General features: G+C 39.3%; 1 protein-coding gene across 1 annotated transcript in view; it reads left to right on the top strand.

Annotated features, from left to right (window-relative positions):
• LOC104285283 (KH domain-containing, RNA-binding, signal transduction-associated protein 2) overlaps nt 1-16090 on the top strand; it is a gene marked incomplete at both ends in the record, with an annotated part of 112670 nt that extends 96580 nt beyond the window's left edge. The window contains one exon of the mRNA XM_009883711.1: nt 15944-16090. Within this exon, the coding sequence (XP_009882013.1) occupies nt 15944-16090 (147 nt within the window). The remainder of the gene's footprint in view (nt 1-15943) is intronic.
• Between the last annotated feature and the right edge of the window lie 1480 nt (nt 16091-17570).

The following is a 17570-nucleotide window of genomic DNA, read 5'->3' as shown; positions in this document are numbered from 1 at the left end:
TTCAGACGACAGTCTGAAGCTGTCATTTAAATAGTCCAGGATCATTGCTGCATTATATGCAGATGGTTAGTTACATTTATTTTCCGTACTATCCACCTGAAAGTGGCATTTAATTTCTCTTCCTGCACAGCAGGCTGCTACGGTGTCTGATCTGCATTTCCACAGACACAGAAGAAACAGGTCTCCTGTCTCTATGGCGAACATGATGGTTCGTTTCATTTGTCACCCTCCATGTGTCTGAGGAGACGGTGGCAGAAAGATTGGAAACCAGCATGAGAGGGGATTAGAGGAGTTGTGGGAAGTGGACTCTCAGGGCCCCCCATGCCCCAGGGGTAGAGATGCTCTGTCACTCCTTGTGCCTTTGTCACCCCTTGACCCTTTCTCACTGGGTGCTTACCAGCCTGGCTGCCCACGTGGTGCTGGCAGCAGGGGAAGGCAGGGGCAGGCAGCACTGGCGAAGGCAGGCAGTGGTGAACGCAGTCTGCCAAAACAGCAGCAGCAAGAAACGGTCAACAAGAGGATTTCTTTGCCGATGAACATTTCTAGCATGGAAACAACCTCTGGCAGAATAGGATTCAGACCTACTGTGAAATAGTGTGCTAATAGCAACATTTATTTGGGGGGAGAAAAAAAAAAAAAAAAGAAACAAACATTTCCCCTACAAAGGGAGGAAGGAAGGATGGAAGGAAGGAAGAAAGGAAAGGAAGGAAGGCAGGCGAAGGAAGGAAGGAAAGGAAGGCAGGCAGGCAAAGGGAAGGAAGGAAGGAAGGCAAGCAGGCAAAGGTAAGAAAGGAAGGCAGGCAAAAGGAAGGAAGGAAGGCAAGCAAAGGGAGGGAAGGAAGGACGGAAGGGTGGAAGGAAGGAAGGAAGGAAGGAAGAAAGGAAGGAAGGAAGGAAAAAGAGGAGGAAGGAAAGGAAGGCAGGTAAGCATCTTTCCTTTCTGTTAGTCATGTTACATGTATGTCCCCAGCTGGTGGAGTGCTCTCTGTTAGGGTATGGAGGAAGGACATGCCAAGGAAACACATGTGCAGTCTGGCACTGGAGGAGGCACAGCCCCAGGGGTAGGTGGCAAGGACCCAGGGAGGGACAATGCAAGACCTAGAGGTGAGTGACCAAGGTGGGCAGCAGTCCCCAGTCATGGCAGGAGTCGAGGAGTGCTGTTAATGGAAAAGACATCATGCTCTGGTTACCAGAGAGGCATCTCAAGCGCTTTTCCAGACTGCTTAGTGCATCTCAGGTCTTGCAATAATATAACGTGATAGCACAGACTGCAGAGGGGCAGAACCTGTCCTTGCGTGATGGATTTACTGGTGGTGAAAGTGTATAACTGGTAAACCACAGCGGAGAGGGGTTTAATTAATCAGATGTTGTTGCGCAGCAGCATTCCCACATGTCCCAGGAGAAAGGTTAAAGCCCGAACACCGTATGGCTTTTCTGCTGGGAAACTCCATCACTGTCAATCCCCTTTGTAACTTATGTAAAATGAAAACAAAACAAATGGAGTTTCTCATAATTAGATATATCGTCCCTCTTAAATCATACCAGGATCTGTTCCTGAGTGTTGCTTTTGCAATCACTGGCTGTTTCTGAGTGGAATAAAAATTCCACCGTGCAGCAGAAAAAATAAGTTTGAAGCTGGTAATACTAACATCTCAACCAGCGCTTGCCTGATTGCTTAGGCTTCCACCTCCTTGTTTGCTCTCTGTGGCACCAGCAGTGGAACATCTAGGTCATTTGTAAAATAGTGCAATTTTCATCCGGCTTGCTCAGTAAAAACAGGTAACGCTTAAATATGTGTTTGAAGGAGAAAATTGATATATACAATGTTTCAGATTCATGCTGGTTCTATTACCTTTTTCCAGAATAGTTAAAATGATGTCTATAATCCTTCAGCCAGTTTCAAAAATGATGCCTAGCAGTCTTTGAATTTGTCTAGCATTCTTCTTCTTAAACTGATTTATTCACCCAAACTCCCAAATCATCTTGAACACCGCCCTCGGCTTGAGATGAGTCACCCTGTGAAAGGGTCTCTCCATTGAGAGCTCCGCATGACTAGTTTTGGGTTTAAATATCTAGTTTCTGGACACCTAAGTCAAGGCAAATGAATTCTACTTAGGGAACTCAAATAATTGTCCAGCTGTCCTGTAACTATCTTTTCAGACTGGGACCTTTGTCTGAGGTCCAGAAGCTCAGAAAAAGATTTGGGTTTGAGCACAGCTTGGGCAGTGTCATTATGTCCTCAAAGTACTTGAGGCATTTGTTCTTTCAACACTTTCAATGAAAAAGAAAACCACCATTCAGATGGAAAATGTAGCACAGGGAGCTAAGTCTGTTGGGAGCCAAAGCTCTGCTGAGTTTCTGTGGTGCACGTATTCCTGATTTAGAATTTATTTTTTATTTTACCCTCTTTTCAATTTAGGAGGGAAGGGAGGAAAGGAAAGGAAAGAAAACATGGGTTTTTTCATCATTTAATATCAGTCGGAACATTTGAGGATGCTCATACAACAATAAAAATACCTTCATCTTTTGTCTCAAAGCTATGGAGAAAGTCTGCCATAAACAGGCCTGCTATCCAATTTTATTTTATGTTCATTTGTACTGGTATTGAAAATGAGCAACAAGGGAGACCACAGGTGTTCAAGCGCTAAAGAACTGGAAAACAAATGCAACGCTTCATTTTCAGCCAGAGACAGGTTACAATGTTTCCCGGGAAAATGCTTTTAATAGAAGGAAAATTTATGGTAAACTGATGGTGACATTAAGCAGAATTGACTATAATTGATTAATGTAATCTGCGTATTTTATGATTATCTGAGATACGGCTACTGTATAATGAAAATTTTGCAACACTCAAAGCCTGTGTACAAGGTTATGTCTTCTTGCATAAATCCGAGAGCGTAAAGGGGGGTGGAGGAGTGCTCTAAATTGCCAAGGATGATCTGGATGATAAAACTTAAGTGCAAATGAATATTAATTTTTAGTGCAGTAAAATTAGCTGACTCTCTGAAGATTGCTGGTACTTAACCTTTTCTGGAGTACAGTGATCTGCTTTAAACTGAATTTTTAAATTATTTTACTCCTGCAATTTTACGTTGATTTCATGTGTTTGTGATAGCCCATTCTGGTTTGGACCCCATAAGAACACTCGTGGGAGACGGGAAGTTCTGGGGAGGGGAGCAGGAGCCACATGCTGTGAGATTTTAGAAGAAATGCCCTGTCTGCACTTAGTTGCTGACATCTTGGCCAGGCCAGTTTAGTACCAGTGACCTCTTCAGCCAGGGGTAAGCTCCCCTGAAGTGAATGCATACCTGATGTTTCCTTTGGGGCAGTACAAAGAACGACATGAAATTTTGAGTGCTGGACTTCCCCGAGGAAAGCCCTTGCCATCCTCCAGGCTACTTTCTCTATGATACTAGGATTTTGTGTACCTTGCTAAAGGAGTCAGTCTGCCTTCCAGTGAGGATACCTATTTGTTCTTCTTGGGTCGATAATTGTTCTAAAAATTTGCAGTGAGGAACACTGGAGTTTCTGTTGGAGTCACAGACTAAGCTACCCCAACCAAAAGCTACCATGATCGCCCCCGGCCCCCCAGCCAAGTTATCTTAAGATAAACAAACTTTTCAGCACTCATTTTTGACTTCCTTTACTTTTCCTTTAGGAGTGGTAGCTTCTTAAGTCACTGTCTTGTGGTTCAGAATTCAGGTCAGGTCTAGACTGCACAGTCAAGGAGCTGGATGTTACCTGAATTGTCCATGGTTCGAGTACTCTGCACACCTCATGAAAATGAGCCTTCTCGTAAACTGCTATTAGAATTGCCATAATCACTAGTCATTAAAAAATTCAAGGTTTTCAGTCAGACTCATTTACAGCTTATATTGGACTAATATCCTTACAGTTTTCCATTATGAGAAGATTAGAAAATGTGTTCTTTCATCTTGGCAGAGCAAATCACCATCATAGCTGAGATGACCGAGAATCTTTTTGCAAGTAATTTTATTTGCGTTCAGTATATCTGTCAGACATAAAATCATGATATATGTAATATTGCTATAACATACTCATCTGTTAACTACTTCTGACACTTTGTGAGAAATCATCCAAGCACTTGCAGTGTCAGTAAAATTTGTTTGTCTAAATGAATATGATGCAAGTAGTTAGATTTTTCTGGATAGAGGAAAAAGTAATTTTGCCATTGAAATGTGTGATTGTGTTCTTTGTCATTATGCAAACCCTAACCTTAAAAGGAAAGGAAAAGCAAGCAAAACCTGCAAAGTCATGTGGGGCTGTCACATGTGAAAGGAAATGTATCATTTGCGGGACATTAAAATTATAGCTCAGAAAAAGGGTGTTTGTGAAAAACAGTTTGACGCACTGGTTGGGTTTTCAGGCATATGATTTATCTGTTATTTGAAGTACTTTTTCAGAAGATACTGCATTTTTTAAGTCATTTCAGATAGTGAAACATTTTAGTCTGTGTAAATGCCATTAGAGCTACAGTGTTTGCCAATTATTTATGAACTTCCTTTTCCTCTTTCCTTCCCCAGAGTTCAGTTTGCCTCCGCCAATGTGGCTTCCCTCCACTGATGTGGTTTCCGCATCACTGCATGAGAATCAAGGGGATATAGAAAATAGTTGTCTCTTTCTATATTTGGCAGTAGGGTCCTTGAATCCATTTGCTACTTTCGGTTGCAATGCTGTGATTAATCAAGGGACAGCCGTTAGGAAATAATTGTTGGCAATCATCCCAGTTGCAAGAAAATGAACTTTGTAATACAGCTTATCAGCCAGGTCTTTAAACTGCTGGAAGCCAAACCACCCTGTTCCCCTGCCTAGGCCAATACGACCACCAGGAAGAAATCCCTCCCCTCATCCCAATTGTTTAGGAAAGGATCTTTTCTGCATTACAGTACTGTTGCATTTCAAGGTACAAAGCGTTAAACATGAAACCTGCTCAACGGTGGGTACTCGCTAGAAAAAGCAACGAGGAGTTAAATGGCATGATCAGTTTCAGCTTTTAAACCTTGCACTGGCACGGATTTCCCAGTTGAACTTCAAGGATTGGTCAGAGATGCAACACATTATCCTTCAAAAATTCCCGCTGCGTGGGAGGGTCGTGGGGGGCTGCCACTGCGGGAGGGGAGGAGGGGAAGGCAGCAGTCGGTTCTCCGCACATCTTGCAGCAGTCATGATTCCTGAATTTGCAGCTGAAAGTGACTGTAAATCTCTCTCTTCTGCACTTTCTCAGCTCTGATTATAATGAGCAATCAGAGTGGCTGAAGTGTTGCCTTGCTTTCTAGATGAAGCACTTGTAATACTACATTGAGCTCATTTGAATACTAATTAGTAACAGGATCTTTTAAACAAAATGTATAGCCTAGGGAGAAACATTATTAGAAATGAGTTCCATATTTGACACATAACTGCCTTAAGTGTACGCATCTATGTTATAGGCATTGTTTAATAAAAAAGATATATCTAACACATCACCAAGCAATTACAAATATCATAGGACAAAAACATATCAGACTTGCATGTTGTTTTATTCTGCATCTCTGCATGTATACAACACACCATGCCCCACCAGATGTGTTCATGTTTCCAAATGAGACAGAACAACGTAAGAACGGGCTCAGCCTGTGGCTCCTGCAAGTTGCATGACTGAAAGCTTGGGTAAGAAAGAGGTCTTCCAAGAATTACTTGTTTAAGGACATCCTGAACTGCAGGAACATAAGATTGCCAAGACTTTCATGTTCGTCTCGTCATACGGAATTATTTCCATACTCATAATCATTCTTTTCATCTTGATCTTTTTTTGGTTCTAATACTTTTATAAATCGAGACCCAGAATGATCTTCAGTATTGAAGGTGGGGGAACAGTACAGGTTTTGCACTGGCGTAATCCTGTTTGATGATTTCCTTTCTTAAAAATACCTAATAGAGGATGTCCTTTTAATTGCTATTGGACACTGAGTGAATTCTTTCTGTAGAACTGAACGTAATGCCCCCAAGATCTTTCTCCTGAAATAATGTTATGTAGTCCTTCATAGTGTGCACAGATAGAGCTGGTTTTTATCACTGGAGAATTTTTATTACTCTTCAGCTCATTTTCTGGATCAGTTATGAATAGTTTAACAGAACACGTCCCCAAATGATTCTTGTGGGATTCATCTAGCAACTTCCTGAAAATGAACACCTATTTCCGAACTTTTGTAATGCGTAACTTGATGAGCGCTCCAACTGCTTCCTCATTACGGAAAAGGGCAGCAGCACCGCTATTTGATTCAGTAGGAGTGTTTTCAGAACATCTATCTTTTTTAGTCCCTTGATAATTTATGAATCCCAAAGAAGCTTAAGACTGAAATAACTATCAGATCTCTTTCACCCTAATGTGGCACTGCTGGTCGGATGATTCCATGCCTGAGGAGTATTGCAGTGGACAACCTGGCATCTATAGATTTCAGGGACAGGAAGCAACTGAACAGGAATTTAGATGGCCACAATCTGGTGTTTAGGATCGAAATCATGCCTAAATCCTAGGTGGTTAAGTTCTTTCGCAGCTATAAGTTAAGTGAGTAGTTAGATCGGTAAAAGCTTGGAAATCTTTATGTAGGCACCAACAATAGCAATTAGGTACTGAAGTAATGCCTATGTGGATCAGTGGGTTTATTCTCTAGGCCAGCGTTTGGGGCAGCACCCTTCATTAAATGGGCAGTTAAGCAAGTAGTTCCTTTAAGTGTGCACTTGGAACTTTCATTGTGAAATTGGGTTTAAATATACAAATAAATTAATTCCCAAAGTGATGCTTTAGTTTCCTTCATATTCAAGGGTAAGTGCACATATTAGCCCTCTGCTGATTGACTCTTTGGAAATACAAGTTTTTCATTCTGCTTATACATAAAATAGCTTAGGCGTGGATTTTTCCCTTCAGAATTTTCTTTATGGTAGAAATATTCTTTCTAATATTTCCTTCAGGTGACCAAAACCAAACTCTTTAAAGTACTTGACTGCTATACAACTGGAGGTGACATATTTCAGTTTGATAGTGCAAAAGAATTCAGTCAGAACCTTGAGAACTTCAAAACATTTCTTTTCATACAAGTCCCTATACTTAAAAGACAGAATGACCTTTGCAGATTTTATGATACAAATATTCTATCTGTTTGTTCCTTGGAGAAAAAGCTGCATTCTCATAGGACCAATAATAATAATAAACTTCATGACAGAGAAAAAAAAAAAAAAAGCACATATGGATATTTGATTTAAACTTTCCTGTTTATATATTTTAAATGGCAAATATTATTTTTGGTTAAACACAGCTTTTGAGAACACTGTTTATACTTCACAGATATCAAGATAAATGTTTCCTGAATAATAAGAATTGTAAATAAATATCCTACTATTGTCAGTGTATAGAATTGTTAGCGTAAATACAGTTAACCTTCTTTTCAAGATATCTGATAACTTACCATCAGTTAGCTTGTTGAATATCCTAAAACATTAGTAGAGTTTTCTAGTGTCTCTAAAATTCATATTACTTTAAGGTGACTGTTCACCTTCTCTGTCTCTAAACAAAAGGAATTAAAATTAATAAAACCAAGATAACTTGGCTCTAAACAGAATGAAATAAATAGAGCTAGAAAGATGTAATAGAACTATTAAAGTGATTTCTGGAAAGTAAGAATGATAGCTGAGGAAAAGAAAGTACATTTTCCTCCGACCAGTGTAAACAAAGCTATGTCTGATTTTCTCAAAGGATCTTTTTTTCGTGTGGGTAAGAAGCCTTGTGGCACAGGCTTGCTGCTTTATTTTTGACACAGTAAGCTCTTAAAGTTCTTATAATGTCATCAGGCATTATAAAATCTCTCTAGTCTTATTTTTTTAAAATCACTAAATAACAGTATTTGTCCTTTTGAATGTGTTGATTTGGCACTTTACTGTCCGCAGCCTGCTGTAGTTAAACAAAACCATGTATCATAGTGAGGAGCCCTTCCTAAAGTGATGGTGAGGTTTGGGAATGTGATCTGTGCTAATTAGTGTTGGTCACTTTGTGCTGAGACTCATCCTCAGCAGTAGCTCTAGCAGTCACAGATCACACTGTGGCAGAGCCCAAATGATTGTTTTTAAACCCAGAGATAGTCACGTGTATGGTCTAGCGTTGAAGTCTTCTGATTGAACTAGGGAGTGCATTGAAAGCAGCAGACGTCATCCAGGTGTGCATTTAGGTTGAAAATTAGGCATTTATACGTGAAAAAGAAGCCACCTTTGTATCCCAGGAGTGTTTTTCAGAGCTGTTCAGCAAAGGCAATAATTTATGTTTTCTTTCCACTGACACTTGTAGCCCTGTATTTCAGCAAAGGTGGTGTTGCCGTCACTTCTCACAGGCTGCAGGCTTTGTGCTGAGGCAGCAGCTCAGGGCTTGGGATCCACCAGGCGTCCTCTGCCCCCGGCTCCCTTGGAGCTTGCTTACTTCTAGCAGCAGCTGCCTAATGGCCAAGTGATTCTTACCTATGTTGTTTCAGCTTTTGTCTAGATTCATACTATATTTGTAACTAATAGTGATAGCAAGTCGTTATTCTGTGTAGAGGGTGCTGCTATGGCCCTAGAATAAAACTACAGCATAGGGGAGTACAGGGGTTGGACTGAGGTGGAGGTTTTGAAAGCAAAGGCACAGGATGATGAGGAAGGCTCCAGGGCTGTAAACAGGGACTTGGCCTCAAGGTCAGTTACTGGTCATTAAAGGAATGCAACCTCGGGAGCTGTGTAAAATCACAGAATCATAGAATGGTTTGGGTTGGAAGGGACCTTAAAGGTCATCTAGTTCTAGCCCCCCTGCCATGGGCAGGGACACCTCCTACTAGACCAGGTTACTCAAAGCCCCATCCAGCCTGGTCTAAATCACTTTTTGAGTCACATAAGTCTCTATGAGTAACAAAAAGAGCAAAGAAAAAGTACGCAGCATATGTAAAACTTACCATATATAGTGAATTAGGATGGGGAATGGACTTGCAAAACAATGGAGAAAGAGTAATTTATGTAGCATCTTCACAAACCTATAAATTACTCCAAGTGCTTCCTGCAGAGAGGAGGAACGAATTATCACCATCGGTATTATACGTCCTGCAGCGAAGGACTCAAGGTGCTGTCAATTCACAGCAATGCCCCCCCTGCTAGCTGAAGCCATTCACCTTAGGCCCCCCCAGGGCAGTGGAAGGGTGAGCATAACACCAGGGAAAGGGTCAGATACTTGAAAGTTTGTGTGTATGTCATTTTACCTGTGTGTAATTTGAGCTGCAAGTGTTAGTATGGAACTAGACTACTAATAATTCTTTCATTAGACTTTTACAGCTTTATTAAGAAAAAAAAAAAAAAAAAAAGACTTCATTTAAGATGTGCTTTTGCCCGTAGTAAGAGTTTAACAGCTTGGTGGGAATTCAAACAACCTACTAAGTAACTTAGTTGCAACAAAATGGTAATTAGCCTGTCATAAATAAAGACATGACATTTCGTGCTGTCATTAATTAAGGCATAGTCATCTTAGAATCGTAGAATGATAGAATGGTTTAGGTTGGAAAGGACCTTGAAGATCATCGAGTTCCAACCCCCCTACCATAGGCAGGGACACCTCTCACTAGACCAGGTTGCCCAAGGCCACGTCCAGCCGGTCCTTGAACCCCTCCTGGGATGGGGCCTCACCAGCCTCTCTGGGCAACCTGTTCCAGTGCCTTACAACCCTCAAAGTGAAAAATTTCTTCCTAATATTTAATCTAAACCTGCCCTTTTCCAGTTTATAGCCATTCCCCCTCGTCCTGTCACTACATGCCCTAGTAAAAAGTCCTTCCCCAGGTCTCCTGTAGGCCCCCTTTAGGTACTGGAAGGCGGCAATCAGATCTCCCTGGAGCCTTCTCTTCTCCAGGATGAACAGCCCCAACTCTTTCAGCCTTTTCTCATAGGAGAGGTGCTCCAGCCCTCTCTCTCAGAGAGAGGCTCCAGCCTCATGGCTCTCCTCTGGACACACTCCAGCAGGTCCATGTCTTTCTTATGTTGAGGACTCCAGAGCTGGATGCAGTACTCCAGGTGGGGTCTCACGAGAGTGGAGTAGAGGGGCAGAATCACCTCCCTTGACCTGCTGGCCACACTTCTGATGCAGCCAAGGATACAGTTGGCCTTCTGGGCTGTGATCACACATTGCTGGCTCATGTTGAGTTTTTTGTCAATCAGCACTGAATTGCTGAATCTGAAGGCACCCAGAATGCAGTCGTCCCTAGTTGTGATCATAAGTTTTAAGACGCACATAATCTTCTTAGGAATCAACTTGTAATTGTGCATTTCTTGAGGACCTTTAATTTCCTGCATTAGCTTTGCAAACTTGCAATTTATTGGTTATATTCATTAAACATCTTTGGCTTGTTTAGTTCTAGCAGCGGTTGTCTAATGACCAGGTGATCCTTACCTATGCTGATTTAGTTTTTGCTTAGATTTATACAAGTGTAGGAACATTTCTAGATTTGTGAACTCTATCTCTGCTTTATCAGTTTTCTGGCAGGTAATTTACACATAGATCACTAGTTAATGTTCACGGTGGTCACTGGCTGTAGCCTCAGTTGTGACACATACCACTTCAATGTATTAACCTTTCTCCTAAACTTTTATTTTCTTTCACAGAATTAATATTTTTTGTTCATTTAAAATTCACCCAGGTATTTGAACTCTTTCGATAGTGATTCAATTGTTGTGTTATCATCACATTCTTCTACTGATTTGTCTTTGTTTTCCTTCACACCTGACTAAACAAAAATGTGATCTAGGTACAGCTTAGTACCTCTTTGCTGCTAAGATGTTGTTATATTTCATTATGAAAAGCATCAGGAAATAACACACCCTTGAATTGAAGGGCCTGGTTGCCCAAGGCAGTACTGAATGTACACAAATCTCTGCTCCATGTCACCAAAGTAACTACGAGAATTTTAATGATACATCAAGTACAGAAAAATAATTGTTGTCACCTGTATCTTCAAAAATTTCCTCTGTTGTAAGCAGTGTTTTATCTACCTGCCTGTGTTTCACTATGGGGTCTCTGTGGCTGGCTGCAGGTGGTGTACACCCACTCGTGTACCTGGTTTTAAAGAGTCGAGGGATGGCTAAAGCTCTTTCAGCTTTGCTCTGTACTCTGATGAGAACTGTCCCATTCCACCTCATCCATTCTCAAATTGTTCCTCTTTTTTTTTTTGTTTCTTCTCTGTTTCTCCACTGATGGGACCTAGGACTTGAAAGCTTTTTAACCCCAAAACAGATACCACCAAGAAATTATTCTGATTTACTTGTTACCATACAATTCACTTGTTACTTTTACTATAATCAGTGTTGCAGACAACATCTTCATTTTTGCATTTATGTCCAGATTAAAAATTAATAGGTTTGCATTTGTCAAACTGCATGCTCATTAATTTTCTTCGTAGAATTGTCCATTGATCTTATGAATAATGGCTCTGTAGCAATAGCGCTGTGATTATCATCTTTGCTTAGTCTCTGTGCTGTGCTTTTATTTGCAACTTCTTGCAAGATATGAAATCCACTGCAATTCTCATATTGTTCTTCAAGTATCTATTGTTTCTTTTCATAGCTGTATTTGTTACTTTATAGGAAGTTCTATGTATTGCATTGATGAGATTTATCTCTGAGATCTACACCAACTCCTGCTGCAGGTTTCTCTTCTATTATTCTTGGATATCCTGTTATTTCAATTTTATGAGGACATTTTTTATTCATCAATCTGGATTGTGTAATATTGTTTGCTATGCAAACTCTATTTGTTCTTTCAAGTTCCTTGCAATAATAGTCAAGCATTTTGGCCAGGGGAAATCAGTTCTCCGTCAGCACACATCCTTAAAATGGTAAGGATGCTTTCTCCTCCAGAAATAATTTGTCATTTTTCTTGGCCTTTATGTTCTTATCACTCACAGGCTTCACTTTTGCAGAGGTCAGTACTCCTGAAATTTCTGCTATAGAGTTTTATAATTCATTTTCCCTGCTTTGGTCAACTGGAAATAATAAAACACAGCAGGTGTTTCAGAATATCTGTTATCTTTTATGAGGGAGTGGGTTATAGAGCCATGCATCAGGTTAAGGGCGGGTGGGCTTCAGCACTGTGTGACAGATGCTGTAAGGCAGCAGATGAGGATGAAGGAGGCCCGAAGCACATAGTCTGAGAGGAGCTGGGTTTGGGTATGGAATACAGTACTGTCAGTCTTGAGAGATGAAGGGAATTGGCATGCAGAAGGGAGTGGAAGAGGATCAGGACAAGGGGGCAATTGTCTCTGGAGGGTGGTGTGTGTTTCTTCTGCTGTGCTTAATCCACAGTGGAGTTAAACATCATCACCATGCAGTAAATAAGAAACATATTATTAACCTGAGGGCCAGTACTAAGAGAGATTGCCATCACTGATGCAGAAGCCTGGGGAATCTATTCCATTCATTTTACAAATCAGAATTGATCAGGTCCCAGGTTTGTTTGTTTTTTCCAAAGATCCAGTGCCTAAGACTTAACTGCATTTTGATTGTTTTCAGGGCAGTTCTTTACAGCGAATCCATCCGGCTTTCAATGCACATTGTCTTTCACTGTGATTCAGTTCATGTCTACACGAGTAGGCTTAAGCAGTTACAATTCCCGTGCTAGGGCTGTGGGCGAAGGACTGGGCTGCTGAGTAGTCCCTGACCAAGGCTGTGCAAGCTGAACAGGATCTGGAAAACTGCTGGAAATGACGTGGGAAATCATAGAACTTAAAAAGCTGTGAGAATCTGACAGCAGTTACAGACAGCACCATGGGGAATAGCTGGACCTCACAGGTGGTTAAGGCAGAATTATATGAGAAGCAGCCGAAGTCCACAGGTAATTGCACTGGTGCATTAGAGACATTTAAGGGTGCAGCATCTTGCAAGGCCAGCAGCATCCAGCTGACCTGTTAAATAACACCATGTAAAATAGATTTATGATAATCTCACTCATTTTGCCTTCACGTAACAGATGCTGGAAAGTCTCATTATCTCTCCTTACCAGTCCTACATGGGGTGTTTATTTATGTTTCAGTTTGAATCAGAAGCGCAGTTTAGAGGAGAGACTCCTGATCATTCCCAATGACTGGGCCATTACTTACAGTGAGCAGAGATCACGGGTGTAAACTGGAGTCCTCCCCTACGAAACTAAACCAAAGTTGGGCTGCAGGAAGGCTCTCTGACTTCTAATGGGAACTCAGCCTTGTGCAACCAGGCTCCAACTAGCAGGAAGCAAAACCTGCTGAAGTGCTAGAGAAGGGGTCGTGCTGTCATCCTAAACACAAACAGTGTGGATGTCGGGTCCTCAGCACTGACCATTTTGCTGTGCAATTGGGCTGTGCTACTCGCTAATGAAGATGTACAAAGGTGTTGTCTAACTTCACGTGCTCCTGGGAGAGCCCGTTCATCCGTACTGCGCTCAGAAAGCTGTATTAGGTGTAACCTTCCATATCCACGAGTGTCTCCTCAACAGTGTGAGTTATGTTTGTTGTTTTGCTTGTTGGATGCCTGATACCTGACATACAATTAAATGTAAGGCTACATTCAGTCCTAAAATACTCAGTCGTATTCACTGGCTTTGGGAAGCAAAGCTTGATACAGTGCTCACAAGGTCTATGAGTTCTTACTCTTCCATATTTTTCCTGGAGTGATTTAGGTTTCTCTCTATCAACACACACTCTTGTAATAAAAGAACTATTTTTCTGACATTTTACCCTGTTGTGGGAAGAGTTACTGTGTGAAAATTTAGTCTTTAACCCCATGTTTTCCACAAGACAAAGCATCATTGGATATCCTCAGAAAGAAACGCTGAGGAACATGGCCCTAGCCTGCTGTTTCTAACAATTGTAGAAATGACTACTGAGTAGTGTCAGAAAGTATGTGCTGAACCTAGGAGGAAAGTAATAAACCGACGTGTTTTAGGAATTCCCAAGTTTCCTGAGAAAAAAAAATAGAAACGTCATTACTGTTGTTACCAGCATACAAGCATATACATAACTTTCTGTAAGACAGGTCTGTGCTATAAAACCATGTTGCTAATGTCTTAGCTGTGCAAAATCCTCATCAAAATAATAAGCCAAACATTATTTTTTTATTTTTTCTACATTTCAAAAGAAGATTCAATTTATATTTTTTACAGTTTGTTGGTAATCTTCTCCTGAAAGACAACTTTTGGGGCTTTCTGGTGTTGTTTTTTAAGAATCTTAAAAAAGTAATACAAAAGAAACTTTCAGCAATTACTAGGATGTTTCTTTATAACTATTAAAACTTAATTCTGTTGAAATACTTTATGTCAAATTATTCCAGAAGCTGCAATCAAATGTTTTTTTTCCAGAAAACTGAGAAGTACTGTAACATCTCATGATAGACTGTTATATTATGCTCTGGTTCTTATGGACATTTCAATGAGATTTCAGTGATAAACTAAAATGCCAAAGATACTTTAACTGTGGAGATAAAAATACTCTACCATCTGTGCTGCTTATCTTAATCTTTAGTTTTTAGTTGAAAACAATTATGTCAATTTTCAACTTTTTAGAATAAAATCACGGATCACATTTCTTGAGTTGTGATTTTATCATCATCTGCAAAATGTTGACCTATCGTGGAGTCAGATCCAGGGCTCTGGAGCTAAAGGATGTAACCATTGTGCATTCTGTGAAAAATCAGGAAGTTCCTGGGGATCGATCTTCTACTGTAGATAAAAAGAACTGTACACGTATTGATTGAAACATAGCGTTGTGCAAATATTTTTGGTGTCAAGCAATGGTGTAAATTAGGCAAGGCTAAAATAAGTGAAGTTAATGCAGAATTAAATAAGCTAAGTAAGTAAGAATTATCATCTATTCTTATAATTTTTGTATCTTAGATATCTAAGTGTTCATAAAGTATTTTTTTAGTATATACTAAAAAGCTATAACCTCTTAGCCAATTTTAAGCAAATTAGTTTACTTCTTTTTGTGATTATCTTTTCTATCTATAAAATGCAGATATTCATACATATTATCTTCAAAATTACATTTCTCAAAATATTTTTGAAGACTGAGTTTTCAGCTCATCATTTCTTCAGCATTACTTATTGCTGTCTTGTGTAGTAATGACATAAATTTTTCATTATGTTGTCATAGCCAATGCCATTAAGACTATTTTATATCTTTGCTTTTTATGCAGCGGTAACTACTATGGATGTGTATTATAATTTACATTCACTATCTCAAAGCTGTGTATAAGAAAGTGGATTGACATTTCAGAACATTACTCTAACATACAGATTATTAGGGTTATTTTATAGCTGGAAAACTGGAACCCAAAGATTGTCAAGATAAATCTAGGTGAGGTGAATCACCATCTTAATCAATGTACACTAGATTGCATAGGTACTGTATATCAGAACTGGGACTGAAACTCAGACCTCGTGTCTCAAGTGGAAATACTAGGGCATACTTTCCTTTAGCAATACCAAAATTCATAGCCTGCAGATATTCATTAAATAACTTAAGGACTTTAATAAACAATAGCATTTGTTAAAGTGCTTCAAAATGGTTAAATGGATCTTTATTTTATTTTTTTTTCTGAACAGCTAGGATTCAGACAGATTAATGCAGCTTTTCCATTATGGATTTAATATTTCAGTACTCACTTCTGGATTATTTAGCATTTTTTCACTGTGCTGATTAAAATCTGTTGTAGAAGATAATTATGCTGGTTTTATCATTCAAACACTCAAAATGGATTTTTAAATCTTTAAGTGGCTTGTAGTAGACTTTTATTTCTCGAAGGATTTAGGAGTCTGCTTATATTATGTCCTTTCGTCATGTTCTCTGTAAATGCTAAATCAATACAAAATTAGTACATTCCGCGTTCTAAAAACAAAAACCCCACCCTTTTTTCATAGGAGGAAGAACTAAGGAAAAGTGGAGAAGCCAAATACGCGCACTTGAGTGATGAGCTTCACGTATTAATTGAAGTGTTTGCTCCACCTGGGGAGGCGTATTCTCGTATGAGTCATGCCTTGGAAGAAATAAAAAAATTCCTCGTTCCTGTAAGTGGCTTATAGCATTCTTCTGTGACTGGATATGGTTTTGCTGCATTGAATTTGTGCTTTCTTTAAGTACCTTCAGCTAAGGAAAAAAAAAAAGTTCTATTGAACATTCATCTTTCATTTTTTCGTCTCAGAGAGCTGCCAAACAGGCCATTAATTGTCACAGCTGATTGCCTGATATATTTTCTAGATGTTTTATTATTTCCATTTCTCATTGTTTTTTGCTTTCCTTTCTTGGTTTTTGGAGGGAAGGGTGGATTTTTTTTTTTTTTTTGGTTGCAGATATTAGTCATTAGTATGGGAGTATACTTTCAAGATTTTTGAATATTTAAGTCTGTAAAAACATTTTTGTGAGTGCAATTATTTGTCTAAGTAACTTGCTAATGAAGTTAATGAATTTCTTGTGGAACAAACAACTTGAGTAAAACATTCTTCAGACATTTCTGTTCAGGCAGCTCATCATGACTCAGACCACAGTTTAGCAATCCTCCATCAGCTAAGAGAGGACAGAAATGTATTCTAAAGCTGGGAACTTTTCAGTTTGATTAATACTATACTCCTATACTATATCACTTCCTAAAACAGATACATTTTTGTCTATTGATTTTCCATCAAACTCCCTGAAATTTATTTTCTCCACATTTATATGATACTCCATTACATTTTCATACTTAAAATTTGTCCTAGAATTTAAGCATATGCATACTAAATACTAAGTAAAGGTTGCTTTGTGTAGTACTTGAATTACACGAGTTATCATCTGAAGTCTATCCTGAGACTAGTTAGCACTCTAAAATGTTCAGAACTTGGATTCCTTAAAAAAAATATAACGGGAGCTGTTTCTATTTGTGATAAATAAATGAAGTGCAATATCTGTTCATATCTCTCGATAATAACGGAAGGATGCAATGAATCCCTTTTTATTATGAATAATATGAAGCCAAGATAAGAGATGTGCAGGTGAGGCATACACGTATTTGCATGGCAGAACTTAAACATTTTATTTGGTGGGGGCTTCTTGTTGGGGCAAAAGGAGAATACATTACAAGCACAATATTGAAGTACAGTATTTAAAATGTTCAAATTTTTGAGAGTAACTAAACATTTTTTTAAGAATACAAAATAAGTAACTTAAAATCGCTAAAAATAAACAGCTAGATAATTGTTTTAAATAATAAAGTTTATTGGCACCAAATGAGTGCCCAAAAATGAGCTACATTTTGAACAAGTTGACCCTGTCTTTCTGATTCTCCCTTTCCATCCCCTTATTTGCTTCCAGTTTGGGAACACTGGTAATAAAATACTATTTCAAATTCCGGGAAATAACCATGAGACAAGAAAGCATTTTTTTCATGATTTCTGACTTTGTGTTGAACATATAGTACAAGGAAAAAATTAGGTCAGTGTCGTAATGCTGGCAACATAACGTGGAATGACAATATGGCTGCAAGTTAATGGTGAAGATCTGCCAAGCCGTAGC

This window comes from Charadrius vociferus, unplaced genomic scaffold (assembly GCF_000708025.1).
Source record: "Charadrius vociferus isolate BGI_N301 unplaced genomic scaffold, ASM70802v2 scaffold654, whole genome shotgun sequence".
Lineage (NCBI taxonomy): Eukaryota > Metazoa > Chordata > Aves > Charadriiformes > Charadriidae > Charadrius > Charadrius vociferus.
Note: the sequence above shows the minus strand (reverse complement) of the source record. Positions and strands in the feature narration are given on the sequence as shown.